The 20986-nt window shown below is 50.9% G+C and overlaps 1 protein-coding gene across 1 annotated transcript; it reads left to right on the top strand.

Moving 5' to 3' along the window:
* The first annotated feature begins 249 nt into the window (after nt 1-249).
* SLC35B4 (solute carrier family 35 member B4) lies at nt 250-17208 on the top strand. The gene is made up of 10 exons (XM_065673245.1): nt 250-476; nt 5801-5914; nt 6907-7009; nt 8336-8385; nt 9512-9593; nt 10907-10967; nt 11908-12017; nt 12241-12316; nt 13242-13317; nt 14412-17208. Exons 1-10 carry the CDS (start codon nt 400-402, stop codon nt 14659-14661), a joined length of 999 nt encoding a protein of 332 aa, XP_065529317.1. The 5' UTR covers nt 250-399; the 3' UTR covers nt 14662-17208.
* Nucleotides 17209-20986: the final 3778 nt, after the last annotated feature.

Below are 20986 nucleotides of genomic sequence, written 5' to 3'. Positions count from 1 at the left end.
AAAGCGATAATTTAATGATCTAACCCCAAACCGACAATTAGCGGCTGTTTCTCAGCAGGGAAGCAGCGTTTGAGCTGTCCCCCTCCCTTCTCCTCCAGCCACCTCAGCGCAGAGCCCTCCACCGCCATTACCGCACGCCGCCACCGCGGAACTACGACTCCCATCATGCCCCCCGGCATCGCGCCACTGGCTGGAGGCTGCTGAGAGGCCCCCGCGGGGGATGCTGGGAGTTGTAGTCCCGGCCCTGCAGCCGCGGCGGTGTCGGTGAACGGGCAGCGGGCGGGGACCGAACTACCCGGGGCCGGGAGGAAGCGGGGCCGGGCTCGGGAGCGGGGCCGCGGCCCGGGAGCGGGATGCGGTGGCGGCCCGGGACGCTGCCTCGCTGCTTGAGGCAACACCATGCACCCGGCTGTGGCGGTGGGGCTGGTGTTCGGCGGCTGCTGCAGCAACGTGGTGTTCCTGGAGCTGCTGGCCAGGTGCGGGGACGGGGAGAGGCTTCGGGGGCAGCGATGGGATCGGGGCACGGTGTCCGCCACCGGCTTCAGGGTTTGTGAGGGGAGGAAGCGGCAGCGGTGCCCTGGGGGTCTCCAGGAGATGGAAGCGGTTTGTGAAGGGATTTGGGGGGGGGGGGTCTGTGGTGATGGGCTCTGTGGCCCCGGTGGGGTGGCCGGTCCCCTTCATGGCTTAGGAATGCCAGGGTTCCTCATCAAGGTGCCAGAAGGATGTGAATTGCCAGGCCCTGGCCTTGTTGTGTCAGTGTCTGGTGGGGTTTTGGGGGGCTGTCGTCCCCCCCCAGCTTGAGCCCAGCCTGGTCCTGTCATGGTCCCAGCCCTGGGAATCTCCTGTCTCCGCTGACACAGGGACCACCACATGCATCAGTCCGGCCCTCAAACCCCACTCTGATCCCAAGTAACAGCTGAAATCCCAAGAAGAAGACGTGCAGGAGCTGGGTAGGGATCCCTGGGGACAGCAGGCAGGGCCGAGGGGACGTTGGCCATCTGGAAACGTGATCTTTGGTACCAAAATGCAGCCGCAAAGCCAAGGTGGTGACGGCAAGGTCTCCCTGTGGTGCTTGGAGCGAAGGGGAATTCCCAGGTTGCAGAGAGAGGCGGGCTGATGTTTAGGGTACTGTGTAAGTGCTGTGTCACCTTCCTTGCCCTTATGGAGGAAGGCTGGCATGGCTTGGAAAAGGTGATGGTCTGCTGGTTTTGTGTCCAGTGTTGGTCAGCAAGCTGTTAAGGGCAAAAGTGCTTGATTTAACTGGAAGAAAGTAATGATTAAACGGGTTTTGTGCCTACAATCATAGTAAGTCAGTGTGGAGCTGCATCCCCTGACCTCTCTGTACTGTGTTAACATCATAGAATCACAGCTTGGGTTGAAAGGACCTTAAAGCTCCTCCAGTTCCAACCCCTGCCACAGGCAGGGACACCTTCCACTGGAGCAGCTTGTTCCAAGCCCCTGTGTCCAACCTGGCCTTGAGCACTGCCAGGGATGGGGCAGCCACAGCTTCTCTGGGCAATCATTCATAGTTAAAACCTGCCCTTACTTCCTCCCCACCCATCATCATCCCAGCTGGATCAGAGAAAAAGGGAGTGCAAGAGGAAGCCTGCCTCTGTAAGCCAGCAGTGGGGATATTTGAAGCTAAGTGGGAGGCTGGGATGCAGGTACCTTAACACAAGGCTACACAATCACTCTGCAATCCCTGTATGAATCAAGAAGCAGTTCCTGGTGGAGCAGACCTTGTGCGGTGACTTCTCTTTCCTCTCAGGGATTGCTCTGACCTCCGCATTTCCTGTTGGCTTGTGCTGGGCCATCAGTGAGGGAGGAGGAATGGGCCCTTCTAATGTGAAGAGAGCTTTGGATCTGGCTTCTTCCATTTGCTTGCCACTTAGGTTTGTGTATCCCGAAGCCAGACCTTAAAGCAAAACCGAGCCATTTGGCCCTATTCAGAATGAGGTGTCTGAACCCCAGAAGGGCTTTTGAGCATCAAATTCCAGAAATTCAATTGCAGACATCAAGGAAAAGCTGCTTTTCACATACAAGCTTGTCTTAAGCAGTGCCTCTCGTTCCCCTGTTTCTAACAGCTCTGTTCCTGTACCCCTCACTTGTGCTGTTCACCTTTGGTCCCTGAGTTGGGGTTACGCTGATTATTTCTTTAGGTCTTGGGGTTACCTGGAGGGAAAAGTCTCTCTTGGAAATGAATCTTCTCATAACAAGCCAAGTCCTGGAAGAGGATCACAGGAAAAGGCAGTGACCAGACTAAGTCTAGTGAGGGGAATTGGGAGAAATTTGTTAAGGATTTATGAGGACAGAGAAAAAGGAATGAGAAGTGTTTAGTCTACAGATGCCTGAGGACAGACAGAAGACTTTAAATGTGTGGAGAATGGCTGCAGGGAAGAGGAGAGAAATTTTTCTGCTAGGCTCTGGAGGCAGAACAAGAAGTAAGGGGCTTAAATTGCTATGAAGGGGATTTAAAGGAGGCCAAAAAACAGGTTTGCTCTTTCTCAATGTAGTGAAGTGGGTTTGGGAGAGAAAGAACAGGAAGAGTCCTTGTTGGGGGTTTTAAAGAGCAAGTTAAACTTAAGTCCCTGTCTGAATAACAGAAGGAGTCCTGGACAGGGCAGGAAACGCCATCCAGTTCATCCCATGATCCATGGTCTGCTCTTCACCTTCTGAAGCTGTGTCCTTGTGAGGTGCCTTCTTATTGAGACCAGTTGAGGCTCTGCATGGTGGATATCAATGCAGGGGGTTCTTCCCTGTATGGTGCAAATGGGGAGGTTGCTCTTTTGCAGGGGCTGTTGAAGGAATTCCCTGCAGAGCGTGGAATGTTCTATACCATCTTTCATCCCAGCATCTGCTGGGGCTGTGTGGCAGCCCAGGCAATCCCATCCTAGTAGGCAGGCGACAATTGCATTCCAGTGTTTTCACATTGCTTCTGGAGGACTTGTTATCAGTTAGCTACAGCTAGAGCGGATCCTTGTGGTTGATATAGCCACATATCTTGTCTCTCCTTTTAGGTCTATCAGTGCGTTAGGATTGTGAGTCAAAGATACAGATACAGCCTGGAGGTTTCTTTGTTTGTCTTTTTACTATCAGTCAACATATAACCCTGATAATGTGAGGTATATGTACAGCAAGGATCTGTAAATGGGGAGGAAACAAAGTCTAGTGCATGGGAACAGTCTGGGTTTATTCCAAGTTTACACGTGCTCTGTATTCCCCTATAGAGATAAAGTTTACAATCCTGGAGCCTGGCCTCTCTCTACTGTTCCGTATCTCTTCACTTCCCCAAGTCACTTCCAAACCTCTTCACCTCATTGCACAGCAGGAATTGAGGTCTTGTGGGTGGTTGAGCTCTGAAAAATGTGAATGTTGGCAGGTGGGTAGAGAGGAGGGGCTCAGGCTAGTGCCTACCCCATGGAAAATGCAGGGAGAAGGTGGCCTTTTCAAGTGCTCTTAGGTGGCAACCGCTTGCCAGCTCTGCATTATCCAGTGCTGCTGCTTCTGAGAAGTCTTGGGGGGTGACAGAGGAGATATTGGAGGTCAGGCCTTTGGCTCTGCTACCCAGGAGACAGCTTGGTTATTCCAGTTTTCCAGTGCATCCCTCAGCTTGCATTCTGTATTCTAGATATAAGGAAGAAGTTCTTTAACGTGAGCGTGCTGAGGCGCTGGCACAGGGTGCTCAGAGAAGTGGTAAGTGCCCCATCCGTGACAGTGTTCAAGGACAGGTTGGAGAGAGCCTTGGGCAACACAGTCTAATGTGATGTGTCCCTGCCTATAGCAAGGGGTTGGAACTAAATGATCTTAAGGTCCTTTCCAACCCAAACCAGTCTGAGATTCTGTGATTCTACAAAGCTATGTCTAGACCCAGCCCCTAACTACTTGTGATGGGGTGCTGTGTGAGCAAGCTGCATGCTTGTGCACCAGGGTGAGGATCAGGACTCAGTGGTGTGCAGCTTCTCCATTAAGTCCTTGGCCTCAGTTTCTGTCTTGCAGCAGAGATAGGGGAAGTACTCACTTAAATTCCCATCTCCAGCTGCAAGTAACAGGGAGCTGTCTGATTATGTGACATGTCACGGCCTCCTCTGAGCCCACAGCTGACTGTGTGCCTCCAGGAAATCCTCTCCTGTTGCCTGTAAGCTTCTTAGGAAGGAGGCAGGCTCTGCAGTGGACATGTCTGTAGGATCACCATGCAGGGAGTGTGCATTGTCAAGCTGTTGTGGGCTTGTGTGTAGTTCCTCTTCATCAGGGATAGTAGTGATAGGACAAAGGGGAATTGGTTTAAACTTAAACAGAGGAGATTTAGGTTAGATATAAAGCAGAAGCTCTTCCCTGTGAGGGTGCTGAGGCGCTGGCACAGGGTGCCCAGAGAAGCTGTGGCTGCCCCATCCCTGGCAGTGTTCAAGGCCAGGTTGCACACAAGGGCTTGGAGCAAGCTGCTCTAGTGGAAGGTGACCCTGCCCGTGGCAGGGGGTTGGAACTGGATGAGCTTTACACTCCCTTCAAACCCAAACCATTCTATGGTTCTTCCCTCAGAATAAACACATGAGGTTGATTTGCTCAGAGGTGGTGTTATTTCCACTACAAAGGCAGCGATGGCTGCAGTGTGTGGGACTCTGGGAGAAGAAAGATGCTCAGCTAAGAAGGTCTCTTTCAAGGTCAGATACTGCTTTGTGGCTTATGATACAAGCAGAACCACAGATACAACACCTTGCTCTGCAGGCACAGACCTGAGCTTGGCACTTCCCTCATGCAGTGGAAATAAGTGCTATTGGAAATCCTGCTGCCTTCCTCCTGGGTGGATTCATTATTTCACCTGGCCTCTAAAAAGTACAGTAGCTTTTAGGTAGAGAGAGAGCCCTATCAGAACCACTTCCCTATGAGAAAGGGGAGGATCCATAACCATGGTGAAGTCAAGTGTGTGATGTTGCTCATTCAGATGCTGACCCTGCAGGATGTTATACAGAGCTCTGAGATGCGACCAGTTTCGTCTTTCACTTCCAGACCAAATTTACCACTTGACCCATGGTCACAGAATCAACCAGGTTGGAAAAAACCTTTAAGCAAATACAGTCCAACTGTTCCCAGCACTGCCAAGGCCACCACTGACCCATGGCACTGAGGCCTCATCTCCACGGTGTGTGAACACTTGCAGGGCCGGTGCCTGCAGCCCTGCCCTGGGCAGCCTGTTCCAATGCCTGAGCACCCTTTGGAGAAGGAATTGTTCCTTATCTCCATCTAAACCTGCCCTGGTGCAGCTTGAGGCCATTTCCTCTTGTCCCATCCCTTGTTCCTTGGGAGCAGAGCCCAGCCGCTCCTGGCTCCATCCTCCTGTCAGGCACTTGTAGGGAGTGATCAGGTCCCCCCTGAGCCTTCTCTTCTGCAGACTGACCCCCCCAGGTCCCTCAGCCATTCCCTATCACACTTGTACTCCAGGCCCTGCACCAGCTCCATTGCCCTTCTCTGGCCCCCCTCCAGCCCCTCAATGTCTCTCTTGTAGTGAGGGGCCCAGAGCTGAACACAGGATTCAAGGTGCAGCCTCACCAGTGGGGGTGGCTGCTTATTACCTCTTTGGTAATGTTTGAGGAAGAGTTTGCTGCACATGTATTTACAAGCACAGATGAATAATACCTGCAGGGAGGTGCTGAACAAAGGCAATGTGAGAACCTGGACAGATAAAGCAGTAAAGCCCCCCCCAGGTTGATGCTCAGAGCTGTGAGCCTCTTTTAATCAGAACCCATTGCAGTGTTTGTTCTCTGTGGCATTACTCTGATGCTTGTCTTTCTTCCCCTTTCTGCAGGCAGTTTCCAGGATGTGGGAACATAGTGACATTCTCCCAGTTCCTATTTATTGCAGTGGAAGGCTTTATCTTCGAAACCAACTTTGGGAGGAAGAAGCCAGCCATACCAATAAGGTATAGTTGTTCCGAACACTTTTGCTAGGCACAAATTGTCTAGTTATCTCCAAAAGTGTTTAATAAAATGGCTTATCAATTTATCCTGTCTAAATCCCATCCATTCTACAGTATTTGTGAAGCCACATTGAGAACCTGTCGTGCCTGATAAAAGATGAACTCCTCTTTTTTATGAGAATTCTCAATAGGAAATTGCCATCAGATACTTCCCTGTCCAAGCGATAGGCCACTGTTTTGCACACTGAAGAGTTGGCTGTGTTTTGAAGAGCTTTGCTGTGTTTTTGGGGCTTGGTGCAATGAGTGTGGGAGGAAGAGGTTTACTGGAAACACAAACTCACTTCCGCATTTCTCCATCAGGGCTGATCTTGTCCTGACAATGGCCTTGCATGTTCCTGCTCTCCTCCCTGGCACTCAGTGGGTGAAGTGAAGAGGTTTAGTGGGGTTCCTTAGCAGACTGCCTGTGGCAGCTGAGTGTTGGGACAGAGATCCTCCTGACAGGAAGTTGAGGGCAGGTTTAGTGCCATTTGTGGCCATGTCACAACGAGAACCTGTAGTCTGTGGAGGTGTAGAACCATGGAGGTGGTGTTCAGCCTGGATTTGAATGGTTCCTCCTTCCACTCAGGGTAGTGATGCCTGCTGGCAGCCATTGCATCCCCTCAAGTCAAGCCTTGTCTTATGCCACTGCGCTCAGAAAAGAGGGGTACGGAGGAAGTCCTTGCTGAAAGATCTCATGCGGAGTATCCTCAGCTCCCCTTTGCTTCTAGAGTTAGCACAGCTTGAGTCAGTGCAGGTCAGGTTGCTTCCTGTCCTAAGGGCTTGCCTATTACATCCAAAGGGGACTGATCTCCTTGTCACAGCCCCAAAAAGCTAGGGCTCCTGCTCAGCTCCAGACTTTTCCTTGCAACCCAAAATCTGTTCCCAAGGTGACTCCCAGCATCCCAGGGAGGTATACGCGCAGCTATCAGCTGGCTTATGTTGTTCCTGTGTTTCAGGTACTATTTCACCATGGTGGCCATGTTCTTCACTGTCAGTGTGGTGAATAACTATGCCCTGAACTTAAATATCGCCATGCCACTGCACATGATCTTCAGATCAGTGAGTACTGTCATCCTTTTCCTCCTCATGTGACATCTCTTCCTGTTATCTCTGCAAGCACTGTCCCTGCATGTGTTCTGCCACCCTCTCTAAGGGCACCAAACTCCTGTGCAAATAGTAAACTCCATGTAACCTGTGGGGAGAGCAGCTTTCCTCTGAAGGCTCAGTTCCAATTCTGACTTTCACAGTGTTGATCATTATATTTCAACTTAATGGATAGACAAAGAAAGGGGCTCAACCAGGCTTTATATTTCCAAAGGTGATGGGGAAGTAAGTGACAAAACCAAGCCCAGACTCTGGCTGTCACCTCTGAATGAACTGAATTTCTGGCCAAGGGCATCCAGCTTTCCCTTCCATCACACAGCTACAACAAGTGGTCCATGTCCTAGTGTAGGTGTCATGGTTAAAAACCCAAGGTCAGAGAGCATGGATTTGGCCTAGTTCCACCTCCACTGTTACTGCATTGTCTTTGCTTTGGAAAATGCTATTAAAATGCATCTTTACTTAAGTGTAGATGAGCACCAGCCTACAATATCTGTTAAAACCGAAGAAGGTGAAGTCCCAGCTGTTTGGAATAACAGAATTTGCTGGGCAGTTCTCCCACAGCATACCATGGAGTTGAGATACCTGAAGTCAGGAGAGGTTAAAAAGAAGAAAACCAGACGACATTCAGAGACCTGTCCTGCATGAGCCGTAATGGATGGTTCTTGTATTGCAGCCCTGCAGTCAATCTGTGGAGCCATGGTCCTATTCCACATTAAAACCACAGCAGGTTCTGATCTGTAGCACACACTGAATGTCATGAGGGTGCCAAAAATGGGGAAGATCCTAGAGCCTGTTTGCGCCAGCATTCCTTGTTCCCAAGCCACCCAGCTCAAGTTCTCCCCTCCTCCTAACTGAAGTGGGACTCATAGAATCATTTAGGTTAGAAAAGCCCTATAGGATCATCAAGTCCAACTGTTCCCCAGCACTGCCAAGTCCACCACTAAACCATGTCCCTAAATGCCACATTGTATGTCTTTTAAGTCCCTTCAGGGATGGTGACTCCACCACTTGCCTGGGCAGCCTGTTCCAGGTTCCAGTGCTTGACAACCCTTTGGGTGAAGAAATCGTTCCGAATCTCCAATCTAAACCTCCCCTGGCACAACTTGAAGTTGTCTTGTCTTGTCCCCACCTTACCAGTCTGCCTGATCTTGTTCTGGCATGTCTGTCGGTGCTTTGGCATTAGTTATATTGAGTTTGTGGTGTTTCTCTGCATCATGGTGCAAGGAACTTTGTCATGCTGACCTTCTCTTTTGTTTTAATCCTCTTTCTTTTCCTCCCCAGGGTTCTCTCATAGCAAGCATGGCTCTAGGTATCATCATTTTGAAGAAAAGGTAAATCAAACCCTCTTTTTACATCACCAGGGAATGCTTTGCCATTGACTTAATCCTGACTGCTTAGTGCCCTTTCCTGTTAAATATTCTTGATTTACTGGTGGGGAAACTGGGACATAAAGATATGCCTGAACTAGAGGCTGGAATAATTCTCTCTTGCATTCCCACCACCCTTCACTCCTTCATTTAAGTCAAGCATGGATTGAAAAGAGAGATTAACACATCACTTCAGCCTTCTGTGTTAGCTCTCTTCTTTCCTCTCACTTCTGTGAGGCCAGTACCACTCCTGATGGATGGTTGTACTGGTCTGGCTGGGATGGCGTTAACTTTCTTCATAGCAGCCCACATGGTGTTGTGTTTGGGATATGTGGCTAGAACAGTGTTGATAGCACTGATGTTTGGGCTGTTGCTGAACAGTGCTTACACAGTGTCAAGGCTCTGTTTTTCTCACTCTGCATCCCTAGCGAATAGGCTGGGGGTGGACAGCAAGTTGAGAGGGGCACAGCTGGGACAAACGACCCAATGTGGCCAAAGGGATATTCTGTGCCACTTAATGTGTGCAGCAATAGAAACCAGGGTAGAGGAAGAAAAGGGCTGGGAGGAATTGGCTTCAAGATGGCCATGCTTATGGGAGGCGATGAGTGATTGCTTTTGCATGTTTTGGGGGTTTTATTTTCCTCCCTCACCTATTAAACTCTTTAGCTCAAGCCATGAGTTTTCTTGTTCTTGCCCCATCCCATGGGGTTGGGGGAATCAGTAAGTGCTGTGTAGGTGCTTGGCTGCTGTTGGGGTCAACCCACCCACATCAGGTCAGGAGGGTCCTCCCAGTACTTTAGGGTCTGGCTGTTGGACCAGCATGAGAACATCCCCTACCACTCCATTACTACGCAGAGATCCAAGAGGGATCCTCTGCCACAGGCAAGGAGATCTTGGTCCAAATGCCCCTCTTTTTGTTGCTGTTGGAATGAGTTGACCTTCCCTCTTCCCTTCAGTTAGGTAATGGATATGTGCCCATTACTCCATGTTCACACCAGTGCAGTGGAGCTAAATGTGATGCAAGAGAGCAGCAGATGAATGACACAAGGCTGAGCTGGGTCATTGACATCTCTCTTCTCCCCCTGTGCAGATACAGCGTATCTAAATACATGTCCATAGCCCTGGTGTCCGTGGGGATCTTCACCTGCACTTTCATGTCTGCAAAGCAAGTGGTAAGGATTGGAAAGGGCCTGAGGGCAGACCTGTGAACCTCATTGACAGGAGGAGCTGCTGTCAGCACCTTCATCAGTAATTCCCTTTGCTTGACTATTACTGGAAAGATAAAATGCATTCTGTCTCTAAATCTGCTTCCCAAAAGCTCTTGTTCCCAGTTTAATTTTCATGTGGTTTAGAAGGAAGGGATACATACGTATGTGTGGTTTAGCTTAATTACAGGTGCCTTTTAACCTGTTTAGGTTGCTTTTTGCTGACACTAAACCATTATTTATAACACTTAGAAGCTGTTTTACTGTGATGTGTTGCAGTAGGAGCAGTGAATCTTAAACAAAACTCATCCATTTTAAGCCTTTGCTCTTTTTATCCCTAAAGAGATTGTCAGCTTTCAGGCTAGATTATTCCAGACCTGCTCTCATCCAATGTAACTTTCTGTGACCCTTGAAATAAAGTGCATGTATTTGGAGAACAGGAGGAATGAAAAAAATCCCTATGTAACACCACTTTGGGATCTTCCTGGGTCAGCGCCTACAGCCTGATCTTGTCAGCTGAAGACAGGAAAATGGCATAAAGTGGTGGTCAAGTGAAAATTGGTTGCACTTTATCCAGCTCTGAGAGACTGGGAATGAACCAGGGCTGTCAAAGCTCCAAGTTCCTCATCACTGAATTGCTTTTCATGTCCTTAGAATGTCTGAGAAGGTCTGTGCAGTGCAGCTTTGCTCTGTATTAACCCATTTGCAGTCATGGAGTTGTGGGATAGTACATGCAGTTGTGGCAAAGGTGAGATAATCTAATTTGCCCTAAACTGCAGTGGAAAGGAGTCGAGCCAAGTCATGCTACCTGGAGTTTTGCCCTCAGCTAACAGCCTCTACAGGCCTGGTTTCCTCAGTGTCTTCACTGCAAGCCATAGTCCTGGTTTAATACCTGACTGGGGCTTGCCCAAACCCCTTATTCTTTCCTGCACACTCATCTCTGAGATGAGGACAGATGAGCTGATGGGCTGTCTGAGAGTGTTCTAAGTATCATTGCTCAGTTTTGTGGTTGAAGAGTTCAGTCTTTTGCTAAGCTAGGGCGTTCACTTCAGAAAAGCTGCTTTCTTGGTCAGACATTTACACTTTCTGCTGGAATCTGGTGCATTCCCTGAGCAGAATGGAAAGCAGAGTGTGCTGTAGTCACTGCCACCTCTGTTTGGAGAATATGAGAGCTTGGGTTTGCTTGGAATACAAGGCATAAACCAAGAGTGAGATACAGGCAGGTTGAGCTGCAGGGACATGGTGGCTCAGTGTGACTGTGTTTTGTCTCCCTCCACCAGGCATCTGACTCCAGCTTAAATGAAGAGGATGGACTCCAGGTTTTCTTGTGGTGGCTACTAGGTGAGTGTCACATCTCCAGCTGACCTTGCTGGGTCAAGACTCAGCTCTCTGATGTCCTTAAAGGTCTTTTCCAACCTAGTAGATTCTATGATTCTATGTGAGTTGTGTGAAGCAGGTGGTGCTGGGTTTAAGTTCTGCTGAGCATCTGGTGAATGTTGGCTTGCAAAGAAAGAGGTTTTGGGGCACCCATCAGCAGCTTTGTGCAAGGAGATGTTCTTCATTTGTCAAATGAGGTAAATATGACATCTAAGCAGTTCTTCAAGGTAGTGGTTTAGTGACAAAGTGAGACTGCAGTCATGCATGTTTGCAGGTGTCTTGATTTTTTTCTGCAAAAGAAGCCCTACCTGACCCACCTGATGCTATGAGATAGACTGCAGAGAGGTAGATGGGCTGCAGCTGATTCAAGTGTTCATTCGGTATTTAAAGGAGGTGATCCTGCCCCTCTGCTCTGCTCAGATGCCACTTGTAGCACTGTGTGCAGTTCTGATGCCCTCAACATAAGAAGGACATGGAGCTGTTGGAGCAAGTCCAGAGGAGACCATGAGGATGATCAGGGGCTGGAGCAGCTCCTATATGGAGGCAGGCTGAGAACATTGGGGCTGTTCAGCCTGGAGAAAAGAAGCTGCATGGAGACCTCAGAGCAGCTTCCAGTGTCTGAAGGGGGCTACAAGGATGCTGGAGATGGGCCCTTCATCAGGGACTGTAGTGATAGGACAAGGGGTGATGGGTTCAAATTGAAACAGGGGAAGTTCAGGTTGGAGATAAGGCAGAAGCTCTTCCCTGGGAGAGGAGTGAGACACTGGATGCCTGTGTCCTGAAGGCTGTTACCAGTCTTACGAAGTCTGGACTGACTGAAAGCCAGCTTGTGGGAGCCTTCAGGCTGGTTGATCTGAGGTATGCCATGCTAGGGCAGTGTGGCAAGGCTCTTCTTCTCTTCCAGGTATTGCTGCGCTCACCTTCGCCCTCCTCATGTCTGCCAGGATGGGAATTTTCCAGGAGACCCTGTACAAGCGGTTTGGGAAGCACTCTAAAGAGGCCCTATTTTATAATGTGAGTCACCACATTCTTCCTGTTGCTTTTAGTGGGCAGATAGAACTGCTGAGAGAATTCCTTCCCATCCCATACGCAGCACAAATCGAAAGGATGACACATAGCAGAGCTGGAGCAGGGAATTGTGTGCTCTCATCCAGATGTGTGAGGCTGCTTTCCCAGGATGAGATGAGAAGTGGGCTGGGTGCACATAACCTGTTAACATCATGTCTTTTCTCTCCAGCACGCGTTACCACTCCCTGGCTTTCTCCTTCTTGCCCCCAACATCTACCACCATGCAGTCCTCTTCAGCCAGTCAGGTAAGTGCTGCACAGATGGATCCTTGCTCTCACACCTTTCTGTCCTCTGGAAAATGCCACAGGAAGCTTTCATTCCAGCAGTTTTGCACATCAGACTGTTGTCTTGGGATGTTCAAGTGAAATTCAACAGGCTTTCTAGCACCAGAAAGCTTCTGTATCTCTCAACCCTGTCATTATGTTGAGGGAGGGGATTCTGCTCCTCTGCTGTGCTCTGGGGAGACCCCCTCTGCAGTCCTGATCCAGCTCTGGGGCAGCAGCACAAGAGGGGCATGGAGCTGCTGGAGAGAGGCCAGAGGAGGCCACGGAGACGCTGCGAGGGCTGGAGCAGCTCTGCTCTGGAGCCAGGCTGAGAGAGCTGGGCTGGGGCAGCCTGGAGAAGAGAAGGCTCCTGAAGGGGAGACCTCAGAGCAGCCCCAGTGCCTAAAGGGGCTGCAGGAAAGCTGGAGAGGGGCTTTGGACAAGGGCCTATAGGGACAGGGCAAGGGGAATGGCTTTAACCTGCCCGAGGGGAGACTGAGATGAGCTCTTAGGCAGAAGCTCTTCCCTGTGAGAGGGTTCAGAAATGGGAGCAGCAGGACCCAGGTATAAACAAAGACCCATTGACTCTTCTTTTGCTGGTGCTGCACTGGCTTTGCTGTGTTAGCCCTCTCAGAGCCACACAGTTGATTCATCCAGTTTTAACAGTAGGACAGCCCTAAAGAAACCAAGACAAAGCGTATCTGCAAACTCTGGCATTTGTCATTTACCAAAGTAGGAACAAGATAACTCTCCAAAATCAAACCATGCCCACACCTCATCCTGCCTAACACAGCAACAGCCTCCTGAAGCTCTAGTGGTCAATCCTGGATGGGATAGAGCTGTTTCTCTGTGCATCACCTTTAAGCAGTAGGAGGCAGTGACCTTGCTCCATCCTTTCTCCCTGCAGAGCCATTCCAGGTCCCAGTGATCGGCCTGACCCTGCCAATCATGTGGTTCTACCTCCTCATGAACGTCATCACTCAGTATCCTTTGAAAGCACAGCTTGAGACACCACAGTGGGGTGGGAGAGGAGCAATGGGGTGGGGATATAAAGTCCTTGGAGTCTTCCCTGCGTTTGGGAGCCGATGTGTGTGTCACTTGGATAATAGAGAGTGGAATTTAACCTGGGGCTTATGATTTTTTCCAGGGTAGCTGAAATCTAGCACCACCTCCCCAGGGACAGACTGACTGGGGTAAACTCGCTACAGTTTTGCCAGCCATCTCTAGGTAGAAGGGACACATCAGGAGCTATCTGGAGTATGTCAGTGTAGAGTCTTCCAGGCAGAGAGGAGAGGTCTGAAAGTCTGATGAAGATGAGATGCCCTCAAGAAAGGGACCCTTCATCTGAGACCCTCTTACCATTTTCCTCTCACTGTTCAGAGAACATAAGTTGCTGCTCAGGCTCCTCCATGAAACCCCCTTATTTAATCTGCCTTTCCCATACCCCCTCAAAGAGAAAGGGAACTTCTGCTGATGGATTTCGATGGGATATAAGACAGAAGCTCTTCCCTGTGAGGGTGCTGAGGCACTGGCATAGGGTGCCCAGAGAAGCTGTGACTGCCCCATCCCTGGCAGTGTTCAAGGCCAGGCTGGACACAGGGGCTTGGAGCAAGCTGCTCTAGTGGAAGGTGTCCCTGCCCGTGGCAGGGGTTGGAGCTGGAGGAGCTTTAAGGTCCCTTCCAACCCAACCATTCCATAAAGTCTGGATGCCCATGGCAGGGGGGTTGGAACTGGATGATCTTGAGGTCCTTTCCAACCCTAACTATTCTATGATTCTGTGATTTAGCTTCCTTTGACTCTATGGCAGGGACTGTAAACCCTGTGTGCCATCAACCTTTCACCAGGCTCCCGGACTGGAGTAGTTTTGCTGGCCCAGAGCAGGGTTGGGGGGAGATTTGGGGTGTCTTTGGGGTTTGCAGTGAAGCTGTTCATAGCTGTGGAAACACTGAGGTGAGAAGGGAATCTTACTCCCTCTATAACCAGACTTGGGTTGCTCATTGCCCAGTCCTCATTCCCAAAGGGTTTCCAGGGTGTCCTCCTTCTTCATCCCTGATGTCCCCTTACCTCACCTATCCAGATACGTCTGCATCCGCGGCGTGTTCATCCTCACCACGGAGTGCACGTCCCTCACGGTCACACTGGTGGTGACGCTCCGCAAGTTCGTCAGCCTCATCTTCTCCATCCTCTACTTCCACAACCCCTTCACAGCCTGGCACTGGCTGGGCACTGCCTTCGTCTTCATGGGGACTCTCATGTACACCGAGGTGTGGAACAGCCTCGGGCCCTTCCTGGCTCGCTGGAGGAGGAGGAGGTCAAAGGAGGAGTAACAGCCTGGGACCTCTCTGCAGGGACCTTTTTATTGTTTTATAGAGCAGAGCAGCAGGGAATGCCCCAGAAGGGGTTGTTTTATAACACAAGGGAGGTGTTGGCTGTGCCACGCTCCTGGGAAATGTGGAGCCTCCCCTGGGAACCTACTGACATGGATCATGGAAAGACAATGTGGTTATTTTTGCAACCCTTTTCGCTTCCAGCTTTTCCCCCTGTTTTCCCATTTGAAAGTAATGGAAAAGCTGACCCAGTTCTCCTTTAGGAGCCCAGCCTTCTTGTGGTGCTCTTGTCCACTCTTCCACGTTCAGTGAGCCAGGCCCTGAGCCTCTTTGGAGCCATCCTTCAATGTCCAGGGGAACTGCTATTTGTGCAGCAGGTTGTTGGTTACACTGGAGATTCCAGGCCTGGCTGTTAACCTGAGTCCTTGTTGCCTGATCCTATTTCCCCTGTGCTCTGCTCCTGTAGAGCCTTCCAGTCTGCCCAGTAGGTCCTTCACTGGGGAGTGGCTCAGGGGGCTGATTCCCCAGCCAGCAAGTTCCCATCACTGGCAGCAGGGAGTAGTTGAAGTGCTTTGAGGCTTTGCTGATTTGCTGGGGCTGGAAGGGACCTTCTCAGCTCATCCAGTCCAACCCACCTGCAGTGAGCAGGGACATCTTCAGCTAGATCAGAGTCCTCAGGTGTTGCCATGATACTTCACCAGCCAGAGGGTGTCCTGGGTTCTTCCTGCCCCTGTTAGGTCCTCAGTAGAGGTCACTTTCCAGTCGCTTCCTGCTTTTCCCCTCATCACAATCATGTGCAGTGGGTTTTGTTAACAACAGCCTGTGCTGAGCCCCCAGTGCACCCATGATCCCCCCCTAGATCCAGCCTCACCTCAGGGTTCAAATGATGCCAAGGAACTTAAGGGCCAGTACAACTGAGCTTATTTCTGCTGCTGGGGGCTGGTTTTACTGTCCCTTCACCTGGTTCTCTTCTCCCGCCCCTTGGGCATCAGCATTGCTTGTGGCATTTCTGGGCTTCATAGCAGCATCCAACTGGTGCAGGATTGGTGCCTCCAAGAGCTTTGGGTGTGTGTCCCAGTGAGTGCGGGCAACGTGTGGCCAGCGATTCAAGGAGCAGCAGCTGCAGCTCTTCTGGGAGCTGCTCAGTGTTGGGCAGAGCAAGTTGTCTCAGCTTTGGAGCATGAGGAGCACTGTTTTGTGCTGCCTCACTTGTCCTGGAGCACCTTGTTCCCATCCTCATGATGCTGTCCCTGCTCTGCTGTGATAGTTAAAGCATCCAGAATGTCAACCTTATTCACATCCAGCTTGGCCAAGTAAGGACTGTTACTCCACCACCCAGCATCCCAACAGCTTTCCAACCCATCTCCCACTGTTAGAGCTATATCTAGCCCATCCTGAGCAATGGCAACCTTTCCAAAACCTCCTCCCTGATGGTTTTGTTGCTGTTTTTAACCCGTGTCACAGACATGCCCCTTCCCAGCTTCTTGCTCACCATAGTCTAATCATTGGTGAGTGGAAAAGGGGAAGCCTTGATGCAGTGCAAGTGCTGAAGCACTGGTTTGTTATCAGCATGGTTTTAGGCACCAACCCAAAGCCCAACAGTGTATGGACCACTGCAGAAGTGATTAACTCCATCCCAACAGTGGTATGATGCTGATGGGACCCACAGCTCCATCCTGAGGTGCTGTGAAGGGTTTTGATTTTTCCTGAGCCTGGAAAACCTCTTGGTTCTTGAGTGTCAGACATGGGATATTTCCAAGGATTCAGTACGGGGGACACTGGTTCCAAGCACCTCCTGTGGGTCAGCTCCCCCTTCCATCTCCTTGCATGGGCTCCAGGATGAAGGGTATTGCTCCTCAAAGCTGTTAACACAGAGCTTCAGCTGCCATGGGGAGGGAGGGGAAGGCACCACAAATTCAGTATCAGGGACTGAGTAACGGGTGGGGATTTAGCAGAGCAATAGCTGAGCAGTGCCTGCATGAGTGTAACCTGTACATAGACACTCACTGGGTCACTGTTTCGAGATCACATCTTGTCTCCAGTTCCTGTCCTACTGGTAGGTTTGGGGCTTTTTGGGTTCCCTTCTCTTAGCCATGTGCTGTCCTTGGTCTTCTGTCATACCGAGTGTCAACGATGGGTTGAGATTCGTTGTTGTCAGGGGTATTTTTATGTGACTCATGTCTTTCTGTGTATTTATAACTCTTACAGTGTCATAGAAGATGCAGTGATTCCCTTCCTGCTGCAGGAGAGCATTGAGCTTGCCCAGTTGTGAGACAAAGGAAGGTCCATGAAGAAGGGACCCCATTAGCCAAAAGCAGTATTTAAATGCAGGTTTCTCCCCCCCCCCAAAAAAATGGGGTTACTGATGTGCTTGGTTTTAATGTTCCTGACATAATAGCACAGACTTTTCAGCAGAGGCTGGAAAAGTGGGCGAGCCAGAAAGCTTTTTGACCAGTGTTGAGCTTCTGGGTTGGTTGGTTGGGTTTAGGGTGATGCTTTTGTTGGGTTTTTAAAATATGAAATAAATCTATATCCTCTTCAAAGTTATGTTGGGTTTGTTTCTCCATCCATGCTGTGTTACTGGAATCAGCTGCTGGTGACTGGAAAATACACGGAGCTCCGAGTCAAGTAATTCCTGGGGCTCTGAAATCAGCACACAACTTGTCCTGCTGTTGTATGAGAGAAGATAGGAGAGACTGAGCCTGGCTGGGGTTTGAGGGGAAGACTCATCCCTCCTGCTTTGAAACACCTCCAGGGTGACCAGCACCCCCGGGCCTCCCCTACCCCGTGTGCTCCTCACATGTGTCCTCCAGGGCTTGGTGATCCTACCCAGAATGTGTGGCCTCATCTGTCGCTCAGTCCAACGTAAGCCTCGATGCTGCCACGAGGTGAGAAGCTGCCTTCCCCAAATCTCTTCTTCCTACTCCTCATTCATAGAGGCTGACAGGGAATTGCAGCTCAACCAGCGATGCGCCAGCAGCCTGTGGGGCCAGCAGATGCCCTGTTGTGGCTGTTTCCTTCCCTCTCTGCAGCACCAAGCAGGGACCATCCATCTCCTCCATTCCTTTGTTGTTTAGTTAGTTGAATTTCTTTAACTGAATTCCTTTGGTTTTGTCTGGCTTACATCAAACCATAGAAACATACAATGGTTTGGGTTGGAAAGGACCTTAAGATCATCCAGTTCCACCCCCCCCTGCCATGGGCAGGGACACCTCACACTAAACCATCTCATTCAAGGCTCTGTGCGACCTGGCCCTGTAGTCCTTAGCATACAGAGCTGAACTTGATGGGTCTTAGGCTGAGGCAACTGGTGCTCAGCTGTGTACATCAAGGCCTCCAGACCACTGCAAATGGGAAGATGAAGTCCCATAATACCAAGCCCTCTTGCAGCATCTCCATGGCCTCCTCTGGCCTCTCTCCAGCAGCTCCACGTCCCTCTTGTGCTGCTGCCCCAGAGCTGGATCAGGGCTGCAGGGGGGGGTCTCCCCAGAGCACAGCAGAGGGGCAGGATCCCCTCCCTGAGCTGCTGCTCACGCTCTGGGGGTGCAGCCCAGCACACGGTGGGGCTCTGGGCTCAAGCACACACTGAAGCTGGGTCTCAGATGGGTCTCGAAATTGGGGTCTCCAGCAGTGATCTCTCCTCTGGAAGGACCCTCAGCATGGGGGATTTCTCACTGTGGAGCCTTCATGCCTTTGTGATGGGCGCTGATTTACATCTGCGTGCTTCTACTTGCTCTGGGGTACGCGCAGGGCAAAGCATGCATGATCAAAATGCAGGAGCCTCCTCCTCCCTGCAGGAAAATGAATTTCAGGCTCAGCTCCGAGGGTTCCTCTGCCCCTGCCTTACACGAGGCAGGAAAAATATCTCAGAAGCTTGAAATACTTTGTGAGGGTTACTGAGAGGGTTTGTCCAGCAGCAAGATTTAGTGCGGAGCCTGCACAGGGTGTGCAGGGCTGACTCCGTGCCAGGAGGCTCCAGACCCATAGACCATAGAATCCCAGACTGGTTTGGGTTGGAAGGGACCTTAAAGCTCATCCAGCTCCAACCCCTGCCACGGGCAGGGACACCTTCCACTGGAGCAGCTTGCTCCAAGCCCCTGTGTCCAACCTGGCCTTGAGCACTGCCAGGGATGGGGCAGCCACAGCTTCTCTGGGCACCCTGTGCCAGCGCCTCAGCACCCTCACAGGGAAGAGCTTCTGCCTTATCTCCAACCTGAACTTCCCCTGTTTCAGTCTGAACCCATCACCCCTTGGCCTATCACTACAGTCCCTGATGAAGAATCACCACGGGGAGACGCTGGTGAAACACACCTTGGCATTAGAGGGGACAACTGGTAGATGAATGGGGAACTCAAAGCGGTTTGCAGGCTGGAGCTGCTGAAGCAACACCACAGCAGTGCAGGATGAGACCCGGGAAGGACCTCATGGGTCTCCTTCAAGCCCTTCACTGTCTCCCCGTTGAGTGAGGGATTCGAAGAGAGACCCGGGTGGTTGGTGTGATCACACTGAGCAGCAGCTCTCCTCACCCCCCCCCATAGGACTGTTACAAGAAACCCTAATTCACGTTGTCAGCTGCCAAATAGCAGTTTATTATGCAGCATCTTCCCTTAGACAAGCCCCTGAGGGAGCAGGCAGAGGGAGTGGGGCAGCCGGACACTGCCAGGGCATGACATGGAGCTTCAGGAAGGTAGGGTTGGAGATGGATGTGTGTGATCTGCCGGGAAATAAACAGCCCTTTGGCCAGTGCTGGGGGCTATTCCTCATCTGTCTGCAGGACACGGTTAAAGGAATACAACAGGGAGGTGTACCTGCTGGGTTTGGAGCGGTGTCACCAGCAAGTCAAGCCTCTGCCAGCGGTTCTAGGGTTGGTATCATGGGGTTAGTGAAGGAATGAGGCCAGGAGATGAGGTCAGAGTGCCAAACCCAACCATTTTGTACCCATTTGTTTAATATACAGCTGCTAATTTGGAGAATGGGTGCTGGAGAGTCCAAGCCACCACCAGCCTTCTGCTGTTGTCTTCTACCAGGCCCACAGCAAGTTGCCCTGGCTGCCTACACACTGTGATTGTCCATGGAGCATCTCAGCCTTCACTCGGCAGATGTCCAGGAGGAGCCAGTAGTTCTATCTGTAGTAGGTCCAGGAGTATGGACCTGTTCTACAGCCCCTGGAATTCTTCACTCTGCATCAAACTTATAGCCAGAAAACTTCCTATCCTCTCCTTCAGGCACAGGTCTATATGAAAACACCATCCCTTTGTGTCTGACAAACTCTCCATCCCTTCGTTCAGCAGCTCCTTGTCCTACAGCATCTGTACTGTGATTCCTACCGCCTTGCTGCTGACCTAGGGGAGGAACCAGGATAAACGAGCTGCTCTTGGCTTCCCAAAATGCTTTTGCATGGGCACAGTCTCCTGTGCTTCACCTCAAAGACACAGCATTTGAGCAGAGGTACAGAATTCCTGGATCCTGACCCAGTTCTTATGGAAAACCTCCCGGGACAACACAAATCAGTGCAATTTCCCTCTGCCGTGGTTTACCCACGTGTAACACAGGGCTGTGAGACAGCACGTGTGATAAGCACGCAGCTACCTCTGGCTGGTAAAGCCATTTGCATTCACAAGGCAGCAACCACAGTTCGTGATTCTATTGAATGTTTCACTTAAAAAGGGGGAAATTAAACAGCTCGTTGCAGTCCCCTCTGTAAAACTCAAGCCTCAGAGCTTCGTTTGACTATGAGTGACTGAAGGTGCTACCCTGCTGTAATCCAAACCGCTTCCTGCCGAGCAAAACGGAGTTCCCTGGAACGATGTGCTAACTGAAATGTAAATCTCACGCACCAGCAACCCAACAGCACTTCTGCCGCCAGACTCAACCAGATGTTCCCTGCTTCAGGGTGCAGGAGACAAAGGGCAGCTCAGCAGAATGCAGTTGGTTTGGGGTAGAACCTTGTAAATCGGGGATGCAGCTCGAGCTGTGGTGTGCTGGGGAGTGGGAAGAGAGCAAGTGAGAGTACAACAGGAAAAGGCCAGGGAAAGCAGGAAAGAAACTGGGTATTTGGCTGAATTGGCTTCAAATTCAGCTTCTTCCTTAGAAATTCCCATGTCCTGCTTCCACACAACGTCCTCGTGAGGCCCCACTTGCGGCACTGTGCGCAGTTCTGGTGTCCCCAGCATCAAAAAGACATGGAGCTGTTGGAGCAAGTCCAGAGGATGCTCAGGGGCTGGAGCACCTCCCGTATGGAGACAGGCTGAGAAAGTTGGGGCTGTTCAGCCTGGAGAAGAGAAGGCTGCGTGGAGACCTCAGAGCAGCTTCCAGTGTCTGATGG

Source organism: Lathamus discolor, chromosome 1, assembly GCF_037157495.1.
Source record: "Lathamus discolor isolate bLatDis1 chromosome 1, bLatDis1.hap1, whole genome shotgun sequence".
Taxonomy (NCBI): domain Eukaryota; kingdom Metazoa; phylum Chordata; class Aves; order Psittaciformes; family Psittacidae; genus Lathamus; species Lathamus discolor.
This window is presented reverse-complemented; position numbering and strand designations above follow the sequence as displayed.

Excerpts from the sequence above, each read along its gene's own strand:
- SLC35B4 (XM_065673245.1), top strand. The coding sequence starts at position 400 with ATGCACCCGGCTGTGGCGGTGGGGCTGGTGTTCGGCGGCTGCTGCAGC. Across the intron at positions 5,915-6,906 it reads AAGCCAGCCATACCAATAAG|GTACTATTTCACCATGGTGG; the intron begins GTATAGTTGTTC and ends CCTGTGTTTCAG. Across the intron at positions 12,317-13,241 it reads AGTCCTCTTCAGCCAGTCAG|AGCCATTCCAGGTCCCAGTG; the intron begins GTAAGTGCTGCA and ends TTCTCCCTGCAG.